General features: G+C 39.7%; 3 protein-coding genes across 3 annotated transcripts; all 3 read right to left on the bottom strand.

The window, feature by feature from the left end:
* Window positions 1–98: 98 nt before the first annotated feature.
* On the bottom strand, window positions 99–11642 carry LOC129582291 (transmembrane protein 62-like). The gene is made up of 10 exons (XM_055473826.1): window positions 11256–11642; window positions 10699–10948; window positions 10115–10160; window positions 9638–9779; window positions 9051–9175; window positions 8601–8723; window positions 8067–8222; window positions 6921–7399; window positions 1974–2300; window positions 99–471 (listed from the first exon to the last, which is right to left on the bottom strand). Exons 1-10 carry the CDS (start codon window positions 11469–11471, stop codon window positions 368–370), a joined length of 1968 nt encoding a protein of 655 aa, XP_055329801.1. The 5' UTR covers window positions 11472–11642; the 3' UTR covers window positions 99–367.
* A 1588-nt stretch (window positions 11643–13230) lies between these two features.
* On the bottom strand, window positions 13231–20354 carry LOC129596772 (Golgi apparatus protein 1-like). The gene is made up of 8 exons (XM_055494154.1): window positions 20177–20354; window positions 19746–20068; window positions 14994–15052; window positions 14665–14932; window positions 14437–14577; window positions 13808–14068; window positions 13638–13741; window positions 13231–13555 (listed from the first exon to the last, which is right to left on the bottom strand). Exons 1-8 carry the CDS (start codon window positions 20220–20222, stop codon window positions 13426–13428), a joined length of 1332 nt encoding a protein of 443 aa, XP_055350129.1. The 5' UTR covers window positions 20223–20354; the 3' UTR covers window positions 13231–13425.
* Window positions 20355–21500: 1146 nt separating this feature from the next.
* On the bottom strand, window positions 21501–25370 carry LOC129596849 (uncharacterized). The gene is made up of 3 exons (XM_055494263.1): window positions 24809–25370; window positions 24711–24743; window positions 21501–21844 (listed from the first exon to the last, which is right to left on the bottom strand). The coding sequence occupies exons 1-3, from the start codon at window positions 25070–25072 to the stop codon at window positions 21764–21766; spliced, it is 378 nt and encodes a 125-aa protein (XP_055350238.1). The 5' UTR covers window positions 25073–25370; the 3' UTR covers window positions 21501–21763.
* Window positions 25371–25692: the final 322 nt, after the last annotated feature.

Here is a 25692-nt window from a genome sequence, read left to right as displayed (position 1 = left end):
ATTTAGAAGATATATTCGAATTTATTTATCACGAATTTCTGAGAAAATTAACGTTGGACACTTTAAACCTGTGTTAAATTAATTTCTAACGGGTCGGATTTTTATTTGAGTACATTTTCCGATGACAATTTCTTGCCGCATAATTAATCACAAAAATATCACTGGAAATGATTAAATTATTGCCAATATAAAAAATAATATCAACACTGTATCACAGAATGGAGGAGAAGAGAGAGACACTAATCAGAACCAACAACCCAGAACAAAATACAAAGACAAGAACGCCACACGCACGGGAAATCCTTCATGGAAATTAAGTAAAAACGCGACAAACCGAATCCTGCATTTTTTTCCGTTGGTTGACATGTTATTCGTCGTTTTTGCTGAGGGGGGACTTTTTCCGGGTTTCACTCCGGCTGTCGGTGCCCAGTCGCCAGCATTTATACCATAGGAACACCGTGGGAACGACCCCTGAAACAAATAATTAATTTTTTTTAATTTAGAAACCATCAAATTGATTTTAACAATGTATATTCATTTTTATTTAATAATTTTATAATTTCACGGTTAAGAAAGAAACCAATAAATATAACGTACAATTTCCGATCAGTTTTCTGCGAAGCTAAGAATTTTTCCTTGAATAATTCAGAAGCTGACTCAACCGTAAATATACCGGGTTAAGAAAACTCATTATCGAAAACAGGATTACGTGAACAGTTTCAGTTTCGGTTATATGCAGTTTTGGCGTCATTGCACTTTCTGATATCATATTCCGACAAATATACATGAATATCAATAACCCGTTTCAAGACAAACATTATAAAAATAAAAAAATAAAATCAACCAATTATAAAAATCGACCTGAAAATAGTTATGGATGAAACCAGTACTTAAATGTACTCACGAAAGTGTACTAAAGAATATTTTCAAGCGTAAAAAATCCTCACGTTCTTCTGTAAGTTAACTAAACTGTAATTTATTGCATCATTTTAAAAACTAAAAAAACTTATGACAATACAGCCGGATAAAATCAGTATGGATTAAACAAGTAAAACTATCATAATCACAAGAAACCAAAGAAATGTATACGAGAAAATTCAATGGATATCAAATTTCCTAAAGTATTTTTAAAAATTTAGAAGAAAGCTCAACAAAAGCTAAGGAAAAATGTGGCTAGAATTAGCCCCACATTTAACTAGTTAATTCTTAGATTATTAACCAACATTTAAAAAAAAAGATAAAAAAATTTGTTACAAAAATCATTCAAATGCAAAATCAGAATCATAGTAAAAGATCATATTAAATACAAAACATATAAATAAAAAAAACCATAAAAAAGAGTTTGAATAGCGTGATTCAGTGTAGCCTGGGATCAGCAAAGGTGCCGACAATCTTGGAGCCTCCCGGACTGTGCAGACGGGACGGGAAGCGGCCAGACGGCTTATCACTCTTCCCATGGAGAAATGGCCTCCCTGTGATATGAGATGTGACAGTTTGTGACACATTCGCTACTTCGTACATAGCTGGCTGTTCAGAAGCAGCGGGATCGGCTGCTGAAGACGCGGAAGTGCGGAAGCGAAACCTCTACTCCGAACTCACTGATCGGCATTTTTTCCAGCCAGTGGCACTCGAAACTATGGGAAGTTCCCACTGGCGAAAGTACCCACCAGTTCATCAATGAAGTCGGCCGGCGTATCAAAGAACAAACGGGAGAAGCGCGCGCTGTTCAACATTTGTGGCAACGTACAGATATAAGGAAATTCAGCGCGGAAACGCGGCTTCTGTCCTGGGGACGGTCGGGTGTTCTCGAGAGTTAGATGAGTTATTTTACTTGTTCTAATTATTGGGTTTTTAAAGTTTGAATGTAAATGGCATTGGCTTGTACAAGTTGATAATAAATTACTGCAGACCTTTCAAAAAACCATAATGGATAAGAATTACGATAAATAAGACAATGATAGTTCAAATCTTACCGCTCCACAGCAGCAAGCCGTTGGTGGGCACGGAGATGGCCCCGTAGGAATCGCCGATGATCTTCAGATTGAGCAGCTCCAGCAGCAGAATCCCGGCGAACCAGGCGTGGTAGAAGCCGTGCGTCCAGCGCCAGCGGCCGCCCTGCCGCAGACGGGCGCGGGCGTAGAGGATGCTGCAGCAGGTCAGCGGGAGGATGTGCAGCAGCAGATGCGTCACGGCGAACATGTACGTCATCTGGCCCTGCAGCCACTGCCGGCGCATCCAGATCCCGAAGCTGAACGCCACCCCGTACTCCCCCTCCACGATCTCCCCGAAAAACCACGGCACTATCACAAATGGCCAATTAATCGTCGAATTATTATTGAATTATTGTTGAATCAAACTTAATAATTACGAGTTAATAATAATAATGGCAATACTAAACAACAGCGATACAAAATAAGATCATACGAATGATAAATAAAAATAATAGTGAATAGTAAAACATAGTAATAAATAATAATGACGATTATAATATTTGTAAATTAATAGCACATACATAAAAGTACATAGCAAATTAATAATTGTAATGTTAATCTGAATAATCGCTCGTATAATTATGCTATGATTTTTTCTTCTTCACTAGCCAATAACAATCATTCTAACTAGTATTATTGTTTACAAGAAAAACCGCTACATAAGAAAAAAATAAAAAAAATCAATAAAGCGTACAGCAGCAGTGATCTACAGTACTGAGTGCTTTTGCATTACTTGACCAGAGAGTAAATCAGATTACAAGCCAGTACACTACAATTCTCGGTATCTTAACCAGTCCTCAAACTTGAGACTACCACGGTACTTAATAACTAACCAGGGCCCCGTCACCGGCTATAAATTCAGAAAAATTTGATCTTTTCCAGAAAGACAAAGGAACATTGGAATGAGCAAAAAAATATTTTTAGCTGCTGTGATGAATGGGCGTGGCCAAAACAAAAATTGAAACTAAATTCTACACTGTGCTGTAGTCTATGGGCAGTGTACCGCATCATACGATGTCGTTTTAACGTTGCTGAACAACCTGTGCGAGGCCAGTTTAACTTTAAATGATTTTCTCAAAATTGTTATGTATTTCTTAAAAACTTAACATACTGTACATAAATTTCAAAAATCCAGCCGCTTGTGAAAATTTGTTTGCATACGCATATTCTGCCGAGGTACGTAGATCGGTGCGCGTGTGTACTGTAACTTCGATCTCGTAATGGTTGAAAAATTTGCTAACACAGATCACATCCATTTCTACTGAAAAACGTATCTGTATCATCTCCAGAAACGAGCAGCACAGAGAAAAACGTTGAACGAGTATTTAAAGTTAAACTGACCTCGTACAGATTGTGCGGTGTTAGCGGTATATTATTGTATTCAGCATAACACAGTGTAGAACTTAGCTTTTTAAATTTTTTTCTGGCCACGCCCATTCATCACAGCAGCTGAAAGTATTTTTTTTCTGCTTATTCCAGTGTTCCTCTATCTTTCTGCCAAAGATCAAATTTTTCTGAATTTATAGCCGGTGACGGGGCCCTGGTAAGTATTTTAAGCCCAAAGAAAGGCACCGAATTCGGCTGATTTCCACAGATTTTGACAAGTTTTACTGCGGAATTCGTAATGCGAAATGTATCTGAGCGTACACAATAACACCAGGATAAATAAAAATGTCAGTAATTATAAAAAACAATAATAACTAAAAAACCTATTACATAAACCAAATCAAAGCAATTTTAAAAACTAACACTTGATAAATAAAAACACCCAATTACCGTTAATGAGTAACGAAACAGCACAGCTGCAAAACTACTTCTCGTAAATAACCCAAATAAATACAATTTTCGACATTAACGCTAGAATAAATAAAATCACCCGAGTCGTCAATAATTATTAACGGGAAAAGGCACCAGAAAAAACAAACGGAATAAATAATGAAAGGTCACTTCTATGCGCCAGGAAATTTCCTGGCGCATAGTCAATTTGCTGTGCGCCAGGAAAATTCGTGGCGCATAGTCGTTTTGCTATGCGCCCGGAAATTCGCCGCCAAAATTAAAATTTATCGCTTTAAATTATTAATAACAGAATACTGTCACTTGGTGAAAGTGCTTTTTATACAGCCAGCATAACAACACGTGAGATTCATTACAAAAAGCACAAACTACGCTTTCCAAGAACTCAGTATTTAGGAAAAACTAAGAACTGGAGCACCAGCAATACTTGTGATGGGCATTAGATGGGCATTAGACCTAAGGAAGCATTTGCGACTGCTCGAGCAGAAGGCCCGCGCTCAAGCTCGGACTTGGACTTCTAAAACTTGGACTTGGACTTCACTTGGACTCTAAAAACTTGGACTTTATGACTTAGACTTGGAATTAGGCGTTTCTTATGTCTCTTATGTCTTCTTATGTTTCTTCATGTTTTCTTAGGTTTCTTTGGTGTTCTTAGGTTTTTAGGTCCCTTAGGTTTCTTAGGTTCCTTAGGCTTCTTAGGTTTCTTAGGTTTCTTGGAATACCAAAGAATACCTAGATAACTATGAAATGTTAGTAACCTCAGAAACCTAAGAACATCCAACAAACCTCAGAAACCCGAGAAACCTGAGAAAACATGAAGAAACGTAAGAAGACATGAGAAACGCCTAAATCCAAGTCCAAGTCATAAAGTCCAAGTTTTTGAGTCCAAGCGAAGTCCGAGTTTTAGAGTCCAAGTGAAATCCTAGTCCAAGTTTTAGAAGTCCAAGTCCGAGCATGTGTGGGAATGCATTGTGTTGTTATGGCCGCGTTGAAAAGTAAAAACACCACTGTACAGTTTTGCCGAATTTACAAATCAGCAAAAAAGCAGGGCATGCACGATTTTCCGACAGTCGAAAGGAATAAGAAGCACAGGTCTCCAGGCGCGCGTTGGAGGTGGGGGCGGCCGCCCCCCCCCCTTTTCGATCTTTGGCCGCCGTGGGGGCGGCGATTTTTCGGTTTTTGACCGCCGGGGCGAATTTAAAGTATGGCGCCCCCTTCCGCACCCCTCCGCCCCGACCAGTTTCTGGCCGCCAACCCGGCGGATTTTAGCCAAAACGCCGCCCCCCGGCGGCATTCCGCCCCCCCCTACCAAAAAACCCCAGCGCGGGCCTGCATGTTGGTACTGGAATGTTAATCCCAAAAATCGCGAGTCCTATGCACACTTAGACGGAAACCGATGGACTTGTATTAAGCTGTAAACCTGGATACATACATTATTACTTTGCACTCAAGGAAACGAAATGCACATTGAGTGTCCTTCCGTCCCGCAACAAAAGATCGGTTAGAGTAATTGTGGGGTATATGCACCAGCGTTTTGCGTCAAACATGCCCTTTCAAAAAATGCGAACATCAAAAGCGCGAATTATGCCAAACAGTCTACATTTCGAAACTGGTTAAACGAAATTATTGAAAACGGAAACCAGTTTCAAAAAATTCGGGGTGTCCTGGATAAAGTCCGTCTTGATGTAAAGAACGGTGTGCCGTATAAACAACTGGAATTGCAGCCTTTCTGATCTAACCATCAAGTTGATAAAACTTCTTACCAGCACTGTTGATCACTATTTAGTATGTACTGTGTTAAAGTGACAGTTGATGAAGGCTCGGGCTGTAATCGTAATCGGACGTGTGGGTTATGATTAGACTTCGTAAAGGGATATTAACAACTTAAAAACACTCACATTTTAATTTTGCGAGAAATTTCCTGGCGCATAGCAAATTGACTATGCGCCAGGAATTTTCCTGGCGCATAGCACTTTCGATAATGAAAACCCAAAATAGTGGACTAATTAATTACATAATTTATTACTGGTAACACAATAAATTTATTAGGAAACGGCGCAGCTTGAAAAATTTCTTAAATAAGCAACAACAATAAATAAATAAAAAAAATTAAATAATTACAATTTCATAAATAAATGCAACTTTAAAAATTAACGCTAGAGTTAATAAAAATATTAACAAAAAAAGTAACAAAAACAACGGATTAAATAAAAAAATACAACAGGAGTTACAGGACTAATTAATCACAGAATTTATAAATGATAACAGAATAAATTAATTAGGAAACAGCACAGCCTGAAAAAACTTCTTAAATGACCAAAATAAATACTTAAAAAATTACCGAAAGAAAAAATAAAAATCGTCAAAAATTATTAACGAAAAACAGCAACAGAAAAAAACGGATCACATGAACAAAATACAACCGGACTAATTAATTACACAATTTATTAATGACAAGTTGACAACAGAATAAATCAATTAGAAAACAGGACAGCTTGAAAAAAATTCTTAAATAACCAACAACAATAAATAAATCCAGCTTCTTAAATAAATACAACTTTAAAAATTAACGCTAGAATAAATAAAAATCGTCAAAAATTATTAGCGAAGAAAAGCAACAGAAAAAAGCGGATCGCATAAACGAAATACAACGGGACTAATTAATTACACACTTTTTTAATGACAACAGAATAAATCAATTAGAAATCAGGACAGCTTGCAAAAAAATTCTGAATTACTCAACAACAATAAATAAATACAACTTCTTAAATAAGTACAACTTTAAAAAATAACGCTAGAATAAATAAAAATTATTAACGAAAAAAAAACAACAGAAAAAAACGGATCAAATAAACGAAATACAACAGGACTAATTAATTACATAATTTATTATTGACAACAGAATAAACCAATTAGGAAACAGGACAGCTTGAAAAATTCTTAAATACCCAACAACAATAAATAAATCCAACTTCTTAAATAAATACAACTTTAAAAAATAATGCTAGAATAAATAAAAATTATTAACGAAAAAAAACAACAGAAAAAACGGATCAAATAAACGAAATACAACTGGGTGTTAATTAATTACATAATTAATCAATGATAAGGTGATAACAGAATAAATCCACTTACGCATGACGGGATAGACGGAGCACCAGTTCAACACCCAGAAGAGCCATTCCAGCCGCACCACGCAACTGATTTCCCGCACCAACCGCCACTCCGTCCAGCCGCGCGCCCACTGCGCCACCCACCGCCAGGCGGCGGTTCCCAGCAGCCACAGCATGACGCAGTTGCCCAGGACCATCCCGAAGCACAGCGTCTCGAAGAAGCGCCCCACATCGCCCATCAGAATCAGCCGGCGCAGCAGCGAGAACCCCGGCACCTGGGCGTCGCGGGTGGCGAACTCCTGGACAATCTCGCGGATATTCCCGGCGCTGTCTTCCACGCGGACCGTGAGGGTGTGGCTGCCGATGGCGTAGCGACTGGCGTCCCAGGGGAGGGTGAATAAAGGACTGCTGCTGCGGACGCGGGTGGCGGTTTGGTAAGTGGTGGCGTCGGGGAGGAGGATTTGGACGGAGTGGATGCCGTGCGGGGAAAAGGCTAGTACGCTGCAGTTCAGGGAAAATTTGTAGTAAATTTTTTGATTTTTCCACAAAAAGCTAGCTTTAAATAAAAAAAAATAAGTGGAAAAAATCAATGAAGGAAAATAAATATTAAATAATCTTAAAGAGAGACAAATATAATCTATAAACGACTGCAAAGTCCAAAGTGTTATAAAAAAAACCGGTGAGGAAAATAAAGGATAAATCACCAAATTTTGTTTATCAATAACAAACTTCAAAATTAGGGAAATAACAATAAGGAAAAACAAATAACGAACTAATGAGAAAATAAATAAATAACCAACTAATGAGAGAGACAAACGTAATTCCTAAGCGGATGCAAAGTCCAAAGTAGTATAAGAAACTGGTCAGGAAAATCAAGAAAAAGCCATCAATAAAGAGATGAAAAAAATTAAAATTACAAGTGGTTTTAAAGCTCAGAACATTATAAATTCAAAGCAAAAAAATGGACACTGAATTAAAAAATGCAGGAACGTTTCCGGGCTTTAGAAACGCACCGGCAAGGGAAATCAATATTAGTTAAAGCGTCAACAAAGAAGCAAAAACAAAGCCCAAAATATTAGAAAATGCAAAATATACAAAATAAACACGGAATTAAAAGTACCTCTACAGGAAAAGTAACAAATTTCAATAATAACACACTGATAATTACCGGATGTGCGTGGAGCGGGCGATGCGATCCAGCGGTTCATGGACCGGCGCGTAAAAGCGCACATTCTTCGGGTTCGTCACCAGCACAATCGGCCACTGATTGAATTCGTAATCAGCAAACGACATCAGATCGTGGTCAATAGCCGCGATACGAAACCTGCCCATTATTACAAAGTCATTTCATGGAATGTTTTTTTCCTGTGACTGCGTACAATTATTTCTAACTGTCAAGTAAATTTTAAAATCAATAATTTTTATTGCCACCAGTCTGTTGAATTTCCACAACAAACTGCAGAAATATAAAATTACTCAATTAAATTATATCCGTCAGTATATCTTTAAAAACGAAGAAATACCTAGTACTGCAAATCATGAAAAGTTTTCACAGAATTATTACAAAATTTATAATAAAATTATTACACAAACGTTATTACAGACTTTTTGAAAAATTAAGACGAAAATCATACAAAATTATTACAATACAGTATACACAAAAAAGTATCGCAAAAAATAAGCAGAAAAATCTGGCACTTACAAGCGGTTGGCTTTCCAATCGCCCAGCTCCAGCTCCAGTGTGCCGCTTTTCTGCAGCGCATACAGTTCCGGCGCCAGACCGCCCAGGGTGTGCAGATGCCCGCTGAGGTAGGCCACAGCGCCGCTGCAACACAACACGACGCATTTCACACACGTTTCCCATCCGGTTAAAGAATACCATAAAAATATTTTAAGGTAAATAAATAAATACAAAAAAATTTTAGATTCACAGGCAACAAGCATACCGATGCACCGCAATACGCTGCTTCCGTTGCCAAAGTAAGAACAAACTAACAATTGTAAGTACGCTAAAAAAGACCTATTCAAAATTCTTAAAATAATAAATTAAAAAAGTCAGGAAACAGAATTTAAAAATAATTAGTACAAATACAAAAAAGCTTGAAAACGTTAAAATAATCCTGTTGAACAAAATACCGGCGCAAGTCATTACCGCATAGTGTGGGAGATTCCCGGCGGTGGGGAGCTGATGTAGGATGTCGGATAATGACCGAACCAAATGGTCACGTTACTGCTCTTGGCATCGTCCGCAAACCGGTGCAGCTCTTCCATTTGTTGCTAAAAAAATTGGGAAAACTATTTCGAATGTTGTAAATACACCGGGATTATTTTCCAGTGTGTTAACTAAAACCCAATAAAAATAAACGTGCCTGAAATTCACAATTCCTCAGAAAAATGGCTGCAAAATGGCTCATATGCGGCAATAATAAAACGAAACAAATTATTGTTTTTAAGTTTTACAAAAGGCTATGTTCTTTCTAATTAATAAGTCAAATTTTTATTATAAATTTTTTTTTATTAGACAAATAATTACTAACCATAAGTTGCAGAATGGTTTTAAATGATTCTTATAACGGTATAAATTCTAATACAAGGTAAAATAAATTTAAGATTCATAAATAGAACCAATAAAATTTACTTAAACAAATCAATAATTCAAACACAATACAAATAATAAATACAACAAAGTTTAAAAAGAAATCAAATTCCAGCAGCATCTAACGAAATGATGTGACTAACTTCGGTAATGATTCCGAAGAAATTAAACGGTCGCCGGAAGCCGGGATCGGGAGTGGCGTCCATGGCGATGAAGGACACACTGTTGGCTCCGTAGCGATGCACGTAGTGGTACGAAGTGAAATTTCCCCGCGACGCATGGGTTCTGCCGAAAATTTTGAACAATTATACTCCAAGAAATATCAAAGAAAGTTGCGATTTAATGAAAATCGATATAACATTTTTTAATGAAGCTTATAATCTTATATATTATTGAATACTGAGACAATTTTTAAATCTAGATTTAAATCAAACTTCAAAATTAATTTTCAGTAAAATCTGCAACCGGCAAATCTAGGAAATATTTATGCAGCGGCATTTAATTAGACACTAATAAAATTTACCTACTGAATTTATGTACAAAGTCAAACCGAAATTTTCAAGAATATTTCCCTATACATGAAACCGAAATGTCAATGAAATCCACTAATTTATACTTACCGGAAATAGTTCATTTTGCTGTCATGCGAAGGCACATTGAACGTATCTGTAAATGAATAAAAATATCATTTATTATTCACTGCGTCAATCAAACTCCGACAGCAGTCGGAAAACAAAAAATTTGCTCTAAATGCAATAAAATTTCAGAATCCAATACATTTTTAAAATACAATCTGGACTGCGTAGTGGCAACGCTTTCCTCCCGTTTTGCTAAATTACAAGCTTCCTAAAAATTTTTACTTGATTAACTTCCATCTGATGATTTACACCAAAGAGTTTCTCTGTTTCTCGTACACTGTAAACTTTACAGTATAATTCAGAAATTATTACAATTAACAATCTCGTATTCTTTCCTGTTTCAATTTTCCGCGAATAAATTGCGCAAAAATAAATACAAACCGAAAATCTGTCTTAATTCTTCGTAAATTTATAAATTTTCTTCTAAACAGCAAGGAGGAAAATAAAAATTAAAATGAAAGAATAATCTAGAAAATCCACAAAACATTAAAAGAATAATCGCAGGTGGTTTAATTCCGCTAAAATCTCCTCTGTATGCCTGGCAATCCACAAAGCGAATTTATTACCATGATTTCCCCGAATATCCAGCCAGACGGTTTTCTCCGTGACGCGCGATTCGCGCAGCACGCGCGCATAATCCCTCCATTCCTGCTCGTTCTGGCCGGAGGAGAAGCTGGTGCGCCGTTTGGCGTCCGTCAGATCCCCGCTGGCCAGCACCACGCTGGGCCGCACCGCGTCCACCACGACGCTGCAGAACTCCTGCAGCTGCGCGATGCGCTCGGGCTCTTCGTACTCGTTGATGTGCAGATCGGTGATCTGTGGAAAACCTCCAGCATCAATCAGCATCATCAAACAAAAATAAAAACCAATTTTCTCAGGATAAACTACGCGATTGTCGTTACATCCCAGTACGTCATCACGTTAATGACCAGTTCGATACAGGGAAAACGCGCTACCGAAGAAAATTACCAAAATAAATTCCGATTTCCCTACAACTAAGCGGTAGTCGTTATATCCCGGTATGCAAGCACGTTACTCAAGGGCGCCCATACATGGAAACAGTTTTTAGAAGGGTATTAAACTAAAATTTTTAAATTTGTTGCTGATTGTCTTTTTTTGCTACCTGCATAAACCACATGAGATTATCGAGAGTATCCCGCGGAGCCACGTTGGCGAAATGGGCGCGCCGTTCCGCCAGCACGTCGGGATCGTCGAAGTGGCGGAACACGGGCAGCACGGCGTAGCTGACGGTGATGGTGTTGATGGCGATCATAACCGCCCACGAGACGACGATGATCGGGGCAGCCAGGATGAGCAGTGCTTTCAACGGGAAGCCCATCGCAACGACCACGTTGCCAGCCCGAGAACACAGCAGAATATCACGTAGGGATGAAAAACAATCGGAGAATTATAACACAGCTGAATTTATTTATGAATTTATCTTGCTCGTTAGAATCATAATCAATAGTTAATAGTAGTACTGTATCAATACTGTATTTATTCATGAAATATTGAAATTTTGAAAAAAAAACACTGGAAGACCAAAAACACACCATAACCGCCACGGACTGACAGCTTGAAGCAGTACGATGGGTAAACGCCTCCCCGCGGCGAGTTGCCCATTTCACAGAACCTGCGTTATTATCTGCACTCTGAGTCTGCAGATTGTTACTGTAAATAAATTTTCGGCAGCGCGCATTTCGTTTACACTTTACATACAGTCTACAGAGATTACAGTCATACTGTACCGACTACAGTACGACTGTACGAGTATGTCATACATCTGCTAAATTATGCTAAAGTTTATGATTTGAGCATTATGCTAATACTGCTAACTGCTAAGTGCTAACCAAATCATCCTCTGCCCAGCCTGAACTTTGAACCAATTTCCCGACGCCCGGCTGAGTCGCGGGAAACGTGCAGCGCTGTCAGCACGTGACGTGCTGCACGTCTCACGGGTTTACGACAAATTTGTGCGTGGAATTTGCAGCACGTACTGTAACTTGCTGCACGTTTCAGGAGTCAACCGGGCTGGCACGGTCCACAGTGGTGACGGACGGCACCACGTACGGCTCTGCAGGGTGCCGCAACAGCCGGCTTCGCCGGCGCTCGCACATCGGCACTCCTAGGCCCGCCTCGTGCAGGCAGCATGAATAAATTTCGTTAATTTCGAGCTTTATCATCTTAACAAAAGGTCATCTTAACAAAAGTATCCAACTGTTTCCGGCATGCAAAACTGGTGCGGGATTTGACAAGTCTCGCAATGTCTTCGCGGTTAAGAATCAAAGAAACAAATTAGACTCCAAGATAAACTGGTTTTTTATGTTTAACTGATTCGTACTGTTCGTGAACGTACATTTCAGTGGGTTCTTTTCCATCTGGCCCTTTACTTAACTCTTCAGATCCTTGTGACACCAGTGTGACTAGCAAAAATGTCCCCCCTGTCCCTCTGGACATATCTGCCGGTCATACATCCTTCCTTGAATTCAAAACTGAGATCCAGCTCGGAGCTCAGCAGGGTATCCAGATACTGCAAATTGTGGAGTTACAGTACCACTAACTCACTATGACCATTGCCAGCTTTGGTTCTGTGTTCGCTACAATTTCCGCGCGTTGACACTTACTTAATGTAGCATAACCATCGTACGGTAATTATGTTAATTCAGTAAGAACTATTTTTTACCGCTTTAACCACAAACATAGCAGTTGTGTCACAACTGCTATGTTTGTGGTAAATCGGTAAAAATTGTGATATCGTATATACACGTACTTCGATTCTTCCGCTTCATCTCAGCACCAGGTCTGTTAGCGTTTATACAATATGTGAGTGTGTGATTTATGTTCTGATTAGATGTGTACCTGACATTGTACACAGTAGTTGATTCTATTAATAAATTTTCGAATTTTTCTAATTTTATTTTTTAAGTTTTTTCTTGCTGGCTGACTGGCCATTTCCACGTCTAAACACGGAAAGCCATACGGTAGTGGGATTATAATAAAATACACTTTTCCACGTGTGGGGCATGCACTGATGCACATGTTGTACAAGTATCCGTGAAAAACGTTTTTCTGATTCAAATTTTGATACTATCATCAAGGCAGTAGTTATTGGAAAGCAGCAAAAATGATTGAGAACAAAATGAGCGCAAAATGGTGTTTGTTTAATCACATCATAATCATGCACTGTATAATAAAAAAAAGAAAATTGCAATGAAAACTAATGAAATGAATGAAAATGAATAATGAAAATTCATCGCTTCACGTGATCGTTGGCTTAGTTAATTCTTGACTAACTAAGTAAGACTGTCGTTCATCCACACAAAGGATTTCAGCTGTTTCCGACACGAGGCACTGATGCGGGGTTTGACATCGCTGACATTGCCCTCGCGGTCATGAGAGCTCAAGCACAGTACCACTTCCCCACTGTTATACCAAAAACCAAATTAGGCTCCAAAATAAACGGTATTACCATATTTACATGTTATGAATTCGTTGTCGTACGTACATATCGGTCAGTTCTTTTCCATCTGGCCCTTTACAAAACACCACCCGGTCCTCGTTGCAGGCTTCCTTGAATGGGATATTGAGATTCAGTTCGTTGATGTTCGCCTGCCGAGTAAATGAAACACCGGTCATAACTGCAGCTAGACGGAACCGGTCACGTGAATCACTGACCCTTTGGTAGTGCTGAATCTCAGCCTGGCAAGTCCTGCCCATCTCGGTGGCCTCCTTGAAGGGCATCAGGCACTGCATGGCATCGGCGAGGGTGAATGGATTATACAGTACTCCGCGACAGAACTTCTCCAGCATTCTGCCGCAGCTATAGTAGGCGTTGCTCAGTTTGGGGTGATGATGAACGGCCCGGGAGTACTCAATCAGGGCGGCCTTGCAGTCTGTCTGCAATTTGGCGTAGTGATTTTGCAGACAGTTCACCTCCTGCTCGGTAGACAAAACACCAAATATCAGTGGCAAAGCCGGTGCAAACTTCAGTCACGGGAACCAGGAAGGCCACAATAAACATACCGTCTGGTGGAAATTGCGCTTCATGATAGGAAAAAGTAAAAAAGAAACGGAAATGGGAAATTTACCGCGGACGTTTATTACACCGTCGAAAGCTTTGGCCAGTTACAGAGTACATAGGATTAAAGCTATTTTCCAATCTTCGCTAGCAGAAGCGGTTTTTGCGCCACGTACATCGCAAATGTCTAAGGGATGTGTAAGCTATTGCTAAACGCAAGATTGCGTGTACGCTTTTTCGGCAATACTACTCGTATCTTGCTGAAAAAAATTGCCCCTTATTGTACCTGGCCCGGGAGGAGCGGCTTGTCTGAGCAGAAGTTGGCCAGATCAGGAATGCATACCGTGTCGATATGCGGAGGCAGATCATGAGCGAGGACCCGCCGGCGCGCCAGCTCCAAGACTTTACACTGGCACTGCGTGGTTAGCTGCACATAGAGCATCAAAGTTATTTAGCTGCAGCACCGCACACCAGACGAATTCATAAGATTACGTTCAAAATTGTTAACCCATACATCGTCTTTAAAAGGTGCCGTAACAATAGCGTTCCGATACAGACAGCTGATGGCGACTGGACCGGCATCCGGCACCTGCCAGCGATCTTCATCCTGGTACCGGTCCTTCAACCCGCATAATCTGAAGCCTGAATCCTTGCAGGCGAAGACAAGTTCCCCGTTCATCCGGATATTCCGTGACACAAAGTAATGCAATTCCCGCAGATGTTTCTCGCAGTTCTCCGTCATCTCCGGAGCCCCAATGTTTTCCATCAGGCAACCCATCATACTACGAGAACCACAATGACCATCGACTATCCAGTTCAATATCGAAGTGAAACTTCACTTACTGCTGCGCGGGCGCATGCATATTGCCTCCACAACAGTTGTAGATTATGTTGGCACATGCCTAAGACGATGATTGCTCACAAATCACAATTAAGAAGACACAGGTGATTGAACGGTAAGACAACATGCTCTTCCGTTGAAGCCAAATTAGCAGATCAGCCGACCACACTTTCAATGGCACAGCCGGCACACGTTTGTACAACCTTCCATAACAGTATCGGTTATTGTAAAATAAACGTCTGCAAGCTGCAATTAAATACGTCGAACAGTGGTCTTAGCTTGAGCGCCGGTCCAGGAACAGATGCTGTTCCAAATTATACTGTTCGACTGCCACATGTACTGGCCTACATGGGCCAGGGTCAAAAAGAGGGAGGAATTTTGAGAGGGAGGAATTTCTGCGTGGTCAAAAAGAGGGAGGAATTTCTGAAGCGAGGGAGGGAGGAATTTTGATATGGTCAAAAAGAGGGAGGAATTTTTTCGAAGTTCAAATGAAGTACTTAGGGACCTCGAACCCAGGTCACCGAGGTCGCCACCGAGGTTTTCTCATTGAGCGGGCGAACGAAGCCGGCCTGCGTTTCTAATTCAAGACATGTTGAGGGTTCGATGAAACGGAAGTTCCAGTGACCTTTAGGTCGCCACGTGACCTTTGGATTGCCACCGATTTTCATGGTGATTCCTGTACACTTTGACATTCTGAAGTACTCTGAACTGAAGTACTCGGGGACCTCGCACTGGGCCCCCGAGGTCGCCATCACGACATGTACCATATATACACAGTGTGATGTGCTGAGTGGAATTAAGGTACTCGGGGACCATCGAACCCGGGTCCCTGAGGTTGCCACTACGATATGTACTACCTATACACAGGTTGCTATGCTGAGTCGAACTGAAGTGCTGGGGGTTCTCGGACCCGCGTCCCCCAAGTCGCCACCACGATATATATTTTATAGAAGTATGCATACTAGTTGATGTGATTTATCAACCACTGCTGGAGGAAGTAGAAACCGAGAATATTTCTAAATATTCATAAATGTTTCTAATTTTTTTAACTAATATTTCTTATTATATTTCCACATATTCCTAAATATATTTCTTAATATTCCAGACATTATTTCAACATATATTTTCATAGTAAAAAGTATATCTGTAAATATGTCTTAACACAGTTCTGAATTTAGTTTTAATTATTCTAATATTAAACTTCTGGTTCTGCACGCATTTCTGCACATATTTCTACAATTTCTAGATATTTCTTAATACTTCTAAATATAATATTTCTAAATATTTTGATTATTCCAAAATATTTCTACATATTTTTTTCAATATTTCTCTTTAACCCTAAGAATATTTTTTTGTTATATATTTTAACATTTTTCTAAATTTATTTTTAAAATGTAAATATATTTCTAGATATTAATTGGTATTTTTCGATAGGTTCGGATATATATAATTATTTCTTGATACAATGCTGAATGTTTCATAAATATACTAATTATGTTATTAATTTTTAACTCTTTCTACTTCTTTTAAAACATTTTTAAATATTTCTGCTTCTTACTTGCTCTACCATTTTGTATTACATAAAACAAAAACGTTAAAATCCTGATTACAGTGTTGAGAATAATTGAAAATTAAAATACCGTTAACATAAAACTCGTTAATAAAACCAGGTTTTCAAAAACCGCCATTCCACTTTAAAATACCTAGATTTCAAAGTATTAAAATACATGGCATGTCGAATTTTATCTAACCAGAACGTCTACGTTTCTATCCCTGCTGATTTTGTTCTAAACAAATTACTTTATGAAATGCTACTGTAGAGATAAATTCGAACACCACTTTCAGAATAAATTTCTTAATGGTTACCGCAAGCTTTGGATCATAAATTCATATTCTTTTATCTGCGGATGACACGTTGTAACATAACTACACATGACACAATGTTTCGTAATGTGCCGGTTTGTTTTAAAACTCATTGAAATCTTATACAATGTGTAGTATCTCCTACCCGAGTAGTATAAGGTCTCATACGCCCTTAGGACAAGCGGGCTGCGGTTTCAAATTTAAAATGTATAAGGAAACGAATGCGCTAAGCATTTACACGTAAGTGCCGAAGCTGCAGAATCAGCCTAGCAGATAGAGCTTTTAGTTGCAGATCTAAATTTTATTATGAACCATCTTGTTACAATCGTACATGTAAATGCGCATAAGTGTGAACCGTTTTCATACCAAACAACTGATCTAGCAATTTTTTTTCATAAACACATTACAGGCATCGAAAAAAACTATTCTTAAGCTTGGAAAGATTTCCAAAAATTTGGTTCCGTCACTTCCGCGTGAAATCTTACCGATCAGTTGTTGCGCACAAAAAACGCGTTCACGCTCGTGTACGGACAACCACTAAATTTGCACGGTGTTTTAAAATTATTTCAAAGCACTATGGAGGAATGATTGACATCTCATTGTATAACTTCAGTACACAGCACCATCAAAGTTTTGTTGTCGGAGTTTTGCATACATCGTACGTTCTTCTCAGTATCGGGCGTTTCCAATTGATTTGACTATATTGTTTTTTTTAAAGATGCAAAATTATCCAAGAATAATATGCAATTAATTCTAATTTCTGTTTCAAAAATTAACTGCATACTGCTTTTAAAATAACTGCTTTTAAATTAAACAGTAATTAGACAGTAAATTTTTTGAGCGAGACCAACCGACAACCGTGCACATAGTGCAAGCGACTGCCAACCATCCACGGATGGCTGTCACCTGTACCACGCATACAGTGCAAACGATACCAAGCCCTTTCACGGGTGGCTGTTATGTGAAAAAATAATCCACTTGTGAGCGTGGTTGTCGGTTGGTCTCGCTGAAAAAATTTACTGTCGGTTCGACTGCACGCATCCTCGTATAGAGATTGAGAACGCATAGATGTGAACTTGTAGACACGATGTGAACTAGCCTAGCGGATCTAATATTAAGAAATATCTAGAAATATTTAAAAGTTGAAGAGATACGTACAGAAATATCAGAAAACATAATTTTGGAATAATCAACAATTCATTCAGAAATGTTTTAAAACATAATTGTAGATTCGAGGGACGCGGTTCCGAGGTCCCGGAGCACCTCAGCTCGAATTAGCATAGCAAACAGTGAATATATGTTACATATGGTAGTGGCAACCTCTGGGACTTGGGTTCGGTGGTCCCCGAGGACTTTAATTCCACTCAGCACATCACACTGTGCATATATGGTACATGTCGTGATGGCGACCTCGGGGACCCAATTCGAGGTCCCCGAATACTTTAGTTCGACTCAGCATGTCAAAGTGTATAGGAATCACCATGAAAATCAGTGGCGACCCAAAGGTCACGTGGCGACCTAAAGGTCACTGGAACTTCCGTTTCATCGAACCCTCAACATGTCTTGAATTAGAAACGCAGGCTCGCTTTGTTCGCCCGCTCAATGAGAAAACCTCGGTGGCGACCTCGGTGACCCAAGTTCGAGATCCCCGAGTACTTCAGTTCGACTCAGCCCTTCAAACTTGTTATACAAAGGAGATTCCAAAAATAATTTTCCCTATTCTGTCTCCCTGCGATTTTAGGTTATACACAAATGGTATAATTTTTGCTGGATAACCCATTATGTAAACTATGTAAAGAAATAAGAATCAAAAGAATCGAAGAAGAACTTGCCAAACAAAAAACGAAATGGTGAATGCTGCTTTTGCACTTTTTTCAGCACCTTTTTTGAAAATTATTCTTTTTATTGCAACTTCTGACCTGGCAATGTTTTCAACAAAAAACTTAAAGTGTCAACTGCAAATTTAGTACGTGATATTATTGCGATGGCAGAACATTTTGAAAAGCTCAGGATTAAAAGTAAACATTTTTCTTTCATAAGACACCGAAATTCCCTTATTCCAGCCGTTTCGCTTTTATAAATTTATGATGCTTCCCATCGATAAAAAGCACATTTTATGGCCAGTCTTGCGCATCTCAGATACCAAGAAAGTTTGCATTCCACCGACAACAGCAAATTTTTTCATGAAATTTTCTGTTTTTTACCGTCTGGATGCTGCGATGCTTTCTGATTTTAACACCTAGTCCCAAGCAGTTTTTATTTTTCTAGAAAAGTGGTTTGAATAGGACATTTTGTTCAAAACTTTATTTTGTAAGAGGAAAGAATTGTTAACCTAAATATATTTTCTGCATCAAGGAAAATGAGCAGAAAGATTGTGAAAAGTAGCAAAAACTGTCCGGGAAAATCACGTGAAAAACTTTGAAAACCCTTTGGTGTTTCTTTTGGTATTTCTTCCCCATTTGATTGTAATTAAACAAAATAACTTCTTTATACAGTTTGCTAATGAAGGACGTTTGTAACAATATGGATGATATTAGCTGAATGCGTTAATGCCGGGAGATACAAAATAGGGAAAATTAATTTTGGAATGTCCTTTGTATAATGAAAATCTCGGTGGCGACCTCGGAGACCTGGGTTTGAGGTCCCTAAGTACTTCATTTGAACTTCGAAAAAATTCCTCCCTCTTTTTGACCATATTAAAATTCCTCCCTCCCTCGCTTCAGGAATTCCTTCCTCTTTTTGACCACGCAGAAATTCCTCCCTCTCAAAATTCCTCCCTCTTTTTGACCACGCAGAAATTCCTCCCTCTCAAAATTCCTCCCTCTTTTTGACCCTGGCCAACACGGCCAAACACAGGCCAAACACATGTACGCTTTGCCAAGACGCATTACCTGATGCAATACCAAATCCACTCGAATGTCGCTAGCCGGGTCAGCTATCAACAGGAGCTTTTCCAGCTTGCGCTGGCAGGCAGGCTCCAACTGGCCAGCGTACTGGCTCTCGTTATCGTTTTGGCTCCTCCACATGCGAGGCTGAGCGGCGCCCATCAGGCAGTGTACGTAGGCCAGCGGCTGGACGCCCTTCTTCCTGCAGTGACGCTCAATGTCCGTCTTACAGAACACCAGAATATTCGGTGACACGTTGATGTTGTTCATCATGGCTTGTCGATGGTAATACATAGCTTTCTGACATTTGGGACCAACACCGTGGTGAGCTGGTAAAAGAAGAGAGAAAAGAGTTACCGGTGGTCTGTTTCCTATCAACGCGGGAGCTTTATCGGAAACAGACAGAAATAATGAAAAGGAAGAGAAATATGTTCTACCGTCTTTGTGCATTTGTTCCTGTAGGCAGAGAATGATGGAGGACATGCCGAACTCCTGCGGGTGTACCGCCGGCGGCACGCAGCTGTAGCGGGAGACCTCCCTTCCTCAATCGTAACTCAAGCCGTAATCTACCTTGTAATCGGTGTGCGCGGCCACTTCACGCTCTTCCAAACGGCTTTTGCACTAAAGCACACACGTATGAAATCTTACGCGCGCTCGACACTTAGCGGACATATTCCGTATTTTTGTAGACCACTGAGTCAATTAATGACCCAATGACACCGTGACTTTGTAAGGGTATTGAATGAGGTAGTTTTTCAAGAACGGTTTATGGCTTTTGTTGTTTACGCAAATTGAATGGACGAACGTGTCGCAGACGTCTATTCGATTTTTCTAATGAATTAACTAAAAACTTTGTCTCATTGCTCTCCATGAAAAATGTAATAAGAGATGTAACAAAAGACAGGAAAAAACTGGTTTTTTCATTTTGTAATTCGTCCATGGTTTTTGTGAATGTAATTTTTTGTGAGATTAGTACTGGATAGTAAGTAGTTTCCTAGAACCGCTTACCTATGTGCCTAACTAGTAAAACGAGAAGTTTTACGTAATGTTGCATTAATAAATTCTTATATTCGCGAACTGATGCTAATGCATAAAAATTAAAACTTTAATTTTGGAAAAAAGTAAGAATCTAAGGAATTTGAACACGCTTGCAATCACTTTGCTGACAGGCCCAGACAGTGACAGACTGACAGTGTAGTAGAATTCATCAGTTCGCGAACGGTGTGGAAATAAAAGAATTTATTAATGCAACAATACGTAAGTTCCATATAGTCGTGATACTTGCAACTGAATATGCTGATGTCATTTGTCAGTACACCTTGTGGCACTTTTCTTAACCCTGAGTTTGTAGTAGAGTATTTTGCATTTTGGGGCACAGAGCTAAATCTTAACGGGATTTTATTGCGGGGATGGGCGTCTAAATTGGGACGGGTGAAAAACTTAATACGGATAAGTTGGCTAACCTACTTCCAGGCTCATTTGCGGCTCGTTGATGTTTTGCAGCAAGCACTGATACACCCGTCCATGACCGGCCAAACGATCTTGGCAAAACATCTCCTGGTCATCCCGGCACGCCAGGAAAAGCGCCCGATCGAGACGATAATCCTCGGCCTGCAGTTCCAGCAAGTACATGAGCTGATGCTGATATACCGGTGACAACTGTTTTTCTGGCGGGGATGCCGACCAACGCAGGCCATCCTGTCGACCGGCTTGATCCTCCAGGGCAATGCGCTGCATCCGCTGCATTTCGTGCAGCAGACACTGGACGGATGCGCCTTGGGAATGCCGGCCCTTGGATCGTCCCTCGTTGTTCAAGAAACTGCACTGCAGGCGTTTCTGGTCGACCGCACAATCGCTGATGAAGTGCGCGACCAGGTCATCATCGGAGAAGATGACAACGGCCACTTTGTTGATCCACACCAGACACGATTCGTCGGGGTTATTGTATTTTTGCCCCACCACGCAGGACAGGAAGAATCTGGGATCCCTCTGCCGAGTACCGGGGCAGTTCGCTAAGGTCTTGTTCAGATCCTCGCGGCACTCGGTGTGGATGATGCTGGCAATCCGTGGGTCCTTGGTGATGTTCTTTTGAAATCGCCCATGATCTACAATCGACCTGAACACTGCCAAAATATTTAATTTGCGTATTATCATAGTAGCTATTTTTATTAACCATCACCACATTTTTCCTCCTAAAAACGTATATGGTACGGTTTTGTTCTTTTACGATACCGTAACAGATGGTAGTGGTACCTCACCGCTAACTGCCGATGGGACGTCATTAGGTGAAAAGACAGCTTGTGGCGGGTATTAAATTTATATCGAGAAACTTTTTGCGGCAGATTCATTGAACCGTGACAGGTTCTTATATGCGGTATACGACTAGAATCAGTCGTAGCATATATGAAACTGTAGTTTCGGTTTTTGGTCTTCGATATCCGTGTGTGAACAAAAGTAATTTTTGGCGCCCGTAGAGTACGGAAGGGTCCGGCCGGTTGAAGGAATCGGTGGGGCCTAACAGTCATGTGACATGAGTCATGTGACATGAGTCGAGTAACGATGCGTGAAAGTTCTAGATGGCGTTGTTAGCTCAGCATCTTTTTTAGTTTACATTATGTGCTCCTACATTATGTAGGAGCACAATGCATCGGTTTCATCGGTTCTTGGAGGAGAAAAACGGAATTTTAGTATCAACGTAATCCAATATCTCCTGCAATGTGCTCCTACATAAATATGCTCCCACATATGTAGGAGCACATTGCAGGAGCATATTGCATATTGTATGTGGACATTATAAGGGGTAGGAATATAAAGCCTGAATAGAGAATTTAATAATATAGTAAATTATATTAAAGGTGATATGTTTGACGAAAAGTCATAATGAAAAAAGGGTGAATGTTGAATTAGGGTGAAGGTAGTGGGAGTTTTACTGTAGTATAGTATAAATATATTCGACTTTCTGGTTGTTGGTATTTGAGTGTTTAATGAAGTGTTACAGGAAGTGGAGTGTGTTGCGGGCTGTAGATAGTGATGGATTATTGTGGAAAATTCAAGAAATTTCGAGAAGGTTGATTGTTTAATGGAGCGAACTATTATGCTTTGAACTGATAGTCTTGGATGTGTAGGAACAGGTGGTTTGTATATGGAAAGTAGGTTGGTAGGTACATTAAAAGGTTGTTCGAGAAAATGTATAGTTTAATTGGTTTTGACTGGATTTTTTGAGTTCGGTGGGTATATAAGAAGTTGAGGAATCTTGTGTTTGAGTTATTATGGAGTGGACGAAGTAAATGGAGTGAGCAAAATCTTTTTCTTGTTGGTTTTTTTTTGGTGGCCGGTGTGGATTTGCGGAAACTTACTGAATCAGGTTGCAGTCTTTTGTTTGGCTTTGGTAGGTTTTTTAGGTTGAGTATGGTTTACTAAGTTATCTTTCATACATTATTTTCGTTTAAGAATTCTTTATTTAATAAAATAATGGAAGGTGGTTGTGCTCGTAAGAAATACATGCGTGAGTATATGCGTGATTATAGAAAGCAATGCAAAATAAAAACTGATGGTAATTGTAGCAGGGAGGATAATGCGGGAAGTGGTGACGATGTTAGATATGAGAATGTAAAAGTTAAAAAACAAAAATGTAATCGGAATACTAAAGGTGGTGCGTTTTCTGGTATGTTTGGAAAAACTTATTGGAGAAAGGTCATGGTTGCTTATGTGCCGTGCGATTGTTGCAATATTTTAGTTGCATCTGATTTGATTGGTAATAATTCAGACATGTTACATAGTGATTTAAAAGCTGATGCTAGGCTATGTGCAGGATGTATGACTTTACATAAGCATAAAATTTTTAATTTTTGTGTTTATGATTTACGGCGGAACTGTTTAGATATTGGTAGAGAAAATTGATTAAATAATCTTGGTTACATGGAAGTCCAGGCAGTGCGTGTAGTACAGCCTTTTTCGACAATATTGCATTTGAAAAATAGCTTAACAAAATGTGTAAGGCTATTATTTCATGTAACTAGTGATCCTAGTGAAAATTTACCAAACATTTTCTCGAACAACCTTTTAATGTACCTCCCAGCCTACATCCCATATACAAACCACCTGTCACTACACATCCAAGACTATCAGTGCAAAACATAATAGTTCGCTCCATTAAGCAATCAAGTTTCTTAACTACACAAATTACTACTACACAAATTACTACTACAAAAATGACGGTGTAAACGTATGGAAAGTTACAGACTAAACGCGCATTTTTCAAGGTCTCAACTGTAGTAAAGGAACACCCACAACCTCTCATGTCCTTCATACACTCACAAAATTCTTTCCCCTACTATTATTATTCCTTTTATATACACAAATCCGAAATTATTTTAAATTCCAGTATTCCTCTTTCTTATCCCGAACCTGCCGCTACACAATCGAGAGATTGTCCACGCAGTGTATTCATTCAGCTCTTTCGAATACGATTTGTGAAACCGCTGTACTTAGATCTGTGTCAAATTTTCATAACACCGAAAAGTTGAAAATGCAGTCTTAAAACTGCAGTGGCCAGTGGGTACCATCAGCGGCTTACGATAAAATTCGCAGCGGCGTATCTGCGCTACGACGAGCCTTTGCGGATTTCCGCATACATACAGTAACTGCCTATGGCTGTTACTTCAACCATAAAAATAGCTCCAAACTACGAACAGCTACAAACCGAAGACATCGCACTCAGCCATATCTTACTATGCTACACCAACCATAAAATTTCCAAAGTTTTTAAAAGTGTGGATCCCAGCAAAAAACGTTGCAGTTAACGTTTCTAAAATTGAATAAAACACCGAAATCAACCAGTGAGAAGCGCAGTGAACTCTGGATAGAAATTATTTACTATCGAACACGAGCAAAAGATAGTTCAATAGAGTGATAACCAGAGGCTGCAAATGCACAACAGGGTAGCTGAAAACCCGGTGCTTGTTGACTCACCTGATGGCAGCCGGCGGAAACATTTTTGTCTTCCTGCAAAACAAAGCAGTTAATAAATTAAAGCGCGATTCAGAAGCGCGACCAAGAAGAATCATTACGCGGAGTAGGAAGCAGTTAAGCACGTCCAGACTGTTCTTGGCATCTATGATGGCGTCGGTGTACTTCTTGACGGACAAGTGCTCGCAGAGGCGGCGAACGTCGGCTGCGCAGTCCGGATGATCGGCAAGATTGAGGATTATGACCGAGGCGAACTCTGTCGTATTTGCGTGTTGACCTGCTGTCCGCCGCAGGTTTAGGCTGAAAACAAGCAGGAGACTTAGGCCGCAAAGAAGCAGGCACAGAGAGACGAACTTGGTCAACATGTAGAAGGCTTTTTAGGTATTTATAATCCGACTAAAAAAACGCAGCAGACACACGTTCTACATAATTCCAAGATTTCAAGGAATGGAATTATTCCATGCAGCGATAGACGATAATAGGATACCAGTGAACAACGAAAGCAAAGGCGTTTGTGCTGTCTTGACGGTCGGACGCAAATCAAATTGGACTCAAATTAAGTGGCATTGTGGAAGGCGCAGCGGATATTTCCCGTTTTGCTATGCCTGACGTAACAGTACGTCCCCTACGATTTTATTTCATTCCAGCCATAGGTGTAGTGATTGCTCTTATTGAATAGAAGTGGTACTTTCAAGAAAACGACGAGTTGGTATTTTCTTCAGATAACGTTATGCCGACTGCAACCGCATTACAGTGATTTTGGTACGCGTTTTGGCGTACTTAGTACAGAGGGCGTACGTACATATGAGTGTACGTATCACGGAGGTTTTACTGTAGTATAACTATTACTTAAGCTAACAGGTTGCAAAAATACAGGTATCTTGGAAATTTGTATGAGTAAGTCGTGTATGATTGTTTCACATCATGATCATGCACTGATCAGGCAAGAAATGCTCTGTACACATACCTCCAGGGCGTTGGACAT

This window comes from Paramacrobiotus metropolitanus, unplaced genomic scaffold (genome assembly GCF_019649055.1).
Source record: "Paramacrobiotus metropolitanus isolate TYO unplaced genomic scaffold, Prichtersi_v1.0 Parri_scaffold0000001, whole genome shotgun sequence".
NCBI classification, from domain to species: Eukaryota; Metazoa; Tardigrada; class Eutardigrada; order Parachela; family Macrobiotidae; genus Paramacrobiotus; species Paramacrobiotus metropolitanus.
Note: the sequence above shows the minus strand (reverse complement) of the source record. Positions and strands in the feature narration are given on the sequence as shown.

What these genes read in the sequence shown, in the direction of transcription:
- LOC129582291 (XM_055473826.1), bottom strand. Translation starts at nt 11,471, where the DNA reads ATGGGCTTCCCGTTGAAAGCACTGCTCATCCTGGCTGCCCCGATCATC. An exon ending in GGATATTCGGGGAAATCATG is followed by an intron (nt 10,161 to 10,698) that starts GTAATAAATTCG and finishes ATTCATTTACAG; the next exon opens with ATACGTTCAATGTGCCTTCG. An exon ending in GGAATCTCCCACACTATGCG is followed by an intron (nt 8,724 to 9,050) that starts GTAATGACTTGC and finishes GTTGTGTTGCAG; the next exon opens with CGGCGCTGTGGCCTACCTCA.
- LOC129596772 (XM_055494154.1), bottom strand. Translation starts at nt 20,222, where the DNA reads ATGTCCTCCATCATTCTCTGCCTACAGGAACAAATGCACAAAGACG. An exon ending in ATGCATGCGCCCGCGCAGCA is followed by an intron (nt 14,933 to 14,993) that starts GTAAGTGAAGTT and finishes TGGTTCTCGTAG; the next exon opens with TATGATGGGTTGCCTGATGG. An exon ending in AGCCGCTCCTCCCGGGCCAG is followed by an intron (nt 14,069 to 14,436) that starts GTACAATAAGGG and finishes TCTACCGAGCAG; the next exon opens with GAGGTGAACTGTCTGCAAAA.
- LOC129596849 (XM_055494263.1), bottom strand. Translation starts at nt 25,072, where the DNA reads ATGTTGACCAAGTTCGTCTCTCTGTGCCTGCTTCTTTGCGGCCTAAGT. An exon ending in TTAACTGCTTCCTACTCCGC is followed by an intron (nt 24,744 to 24,808) that starts GTAATGATTCTT and finishes TTTGTTTTGCAG; the next exon opens with GAAGACAAAAATGTTTCCGC. An exon ending in TTTCCGCCGGCTGCCATCAG is followed by an intron (nt 21,845 to 24,710) that starts GTGAGTCAACAA and finishes GGTCGATTGTAG; the next exon opens with ATCATGGGCGATTTCAAAAG.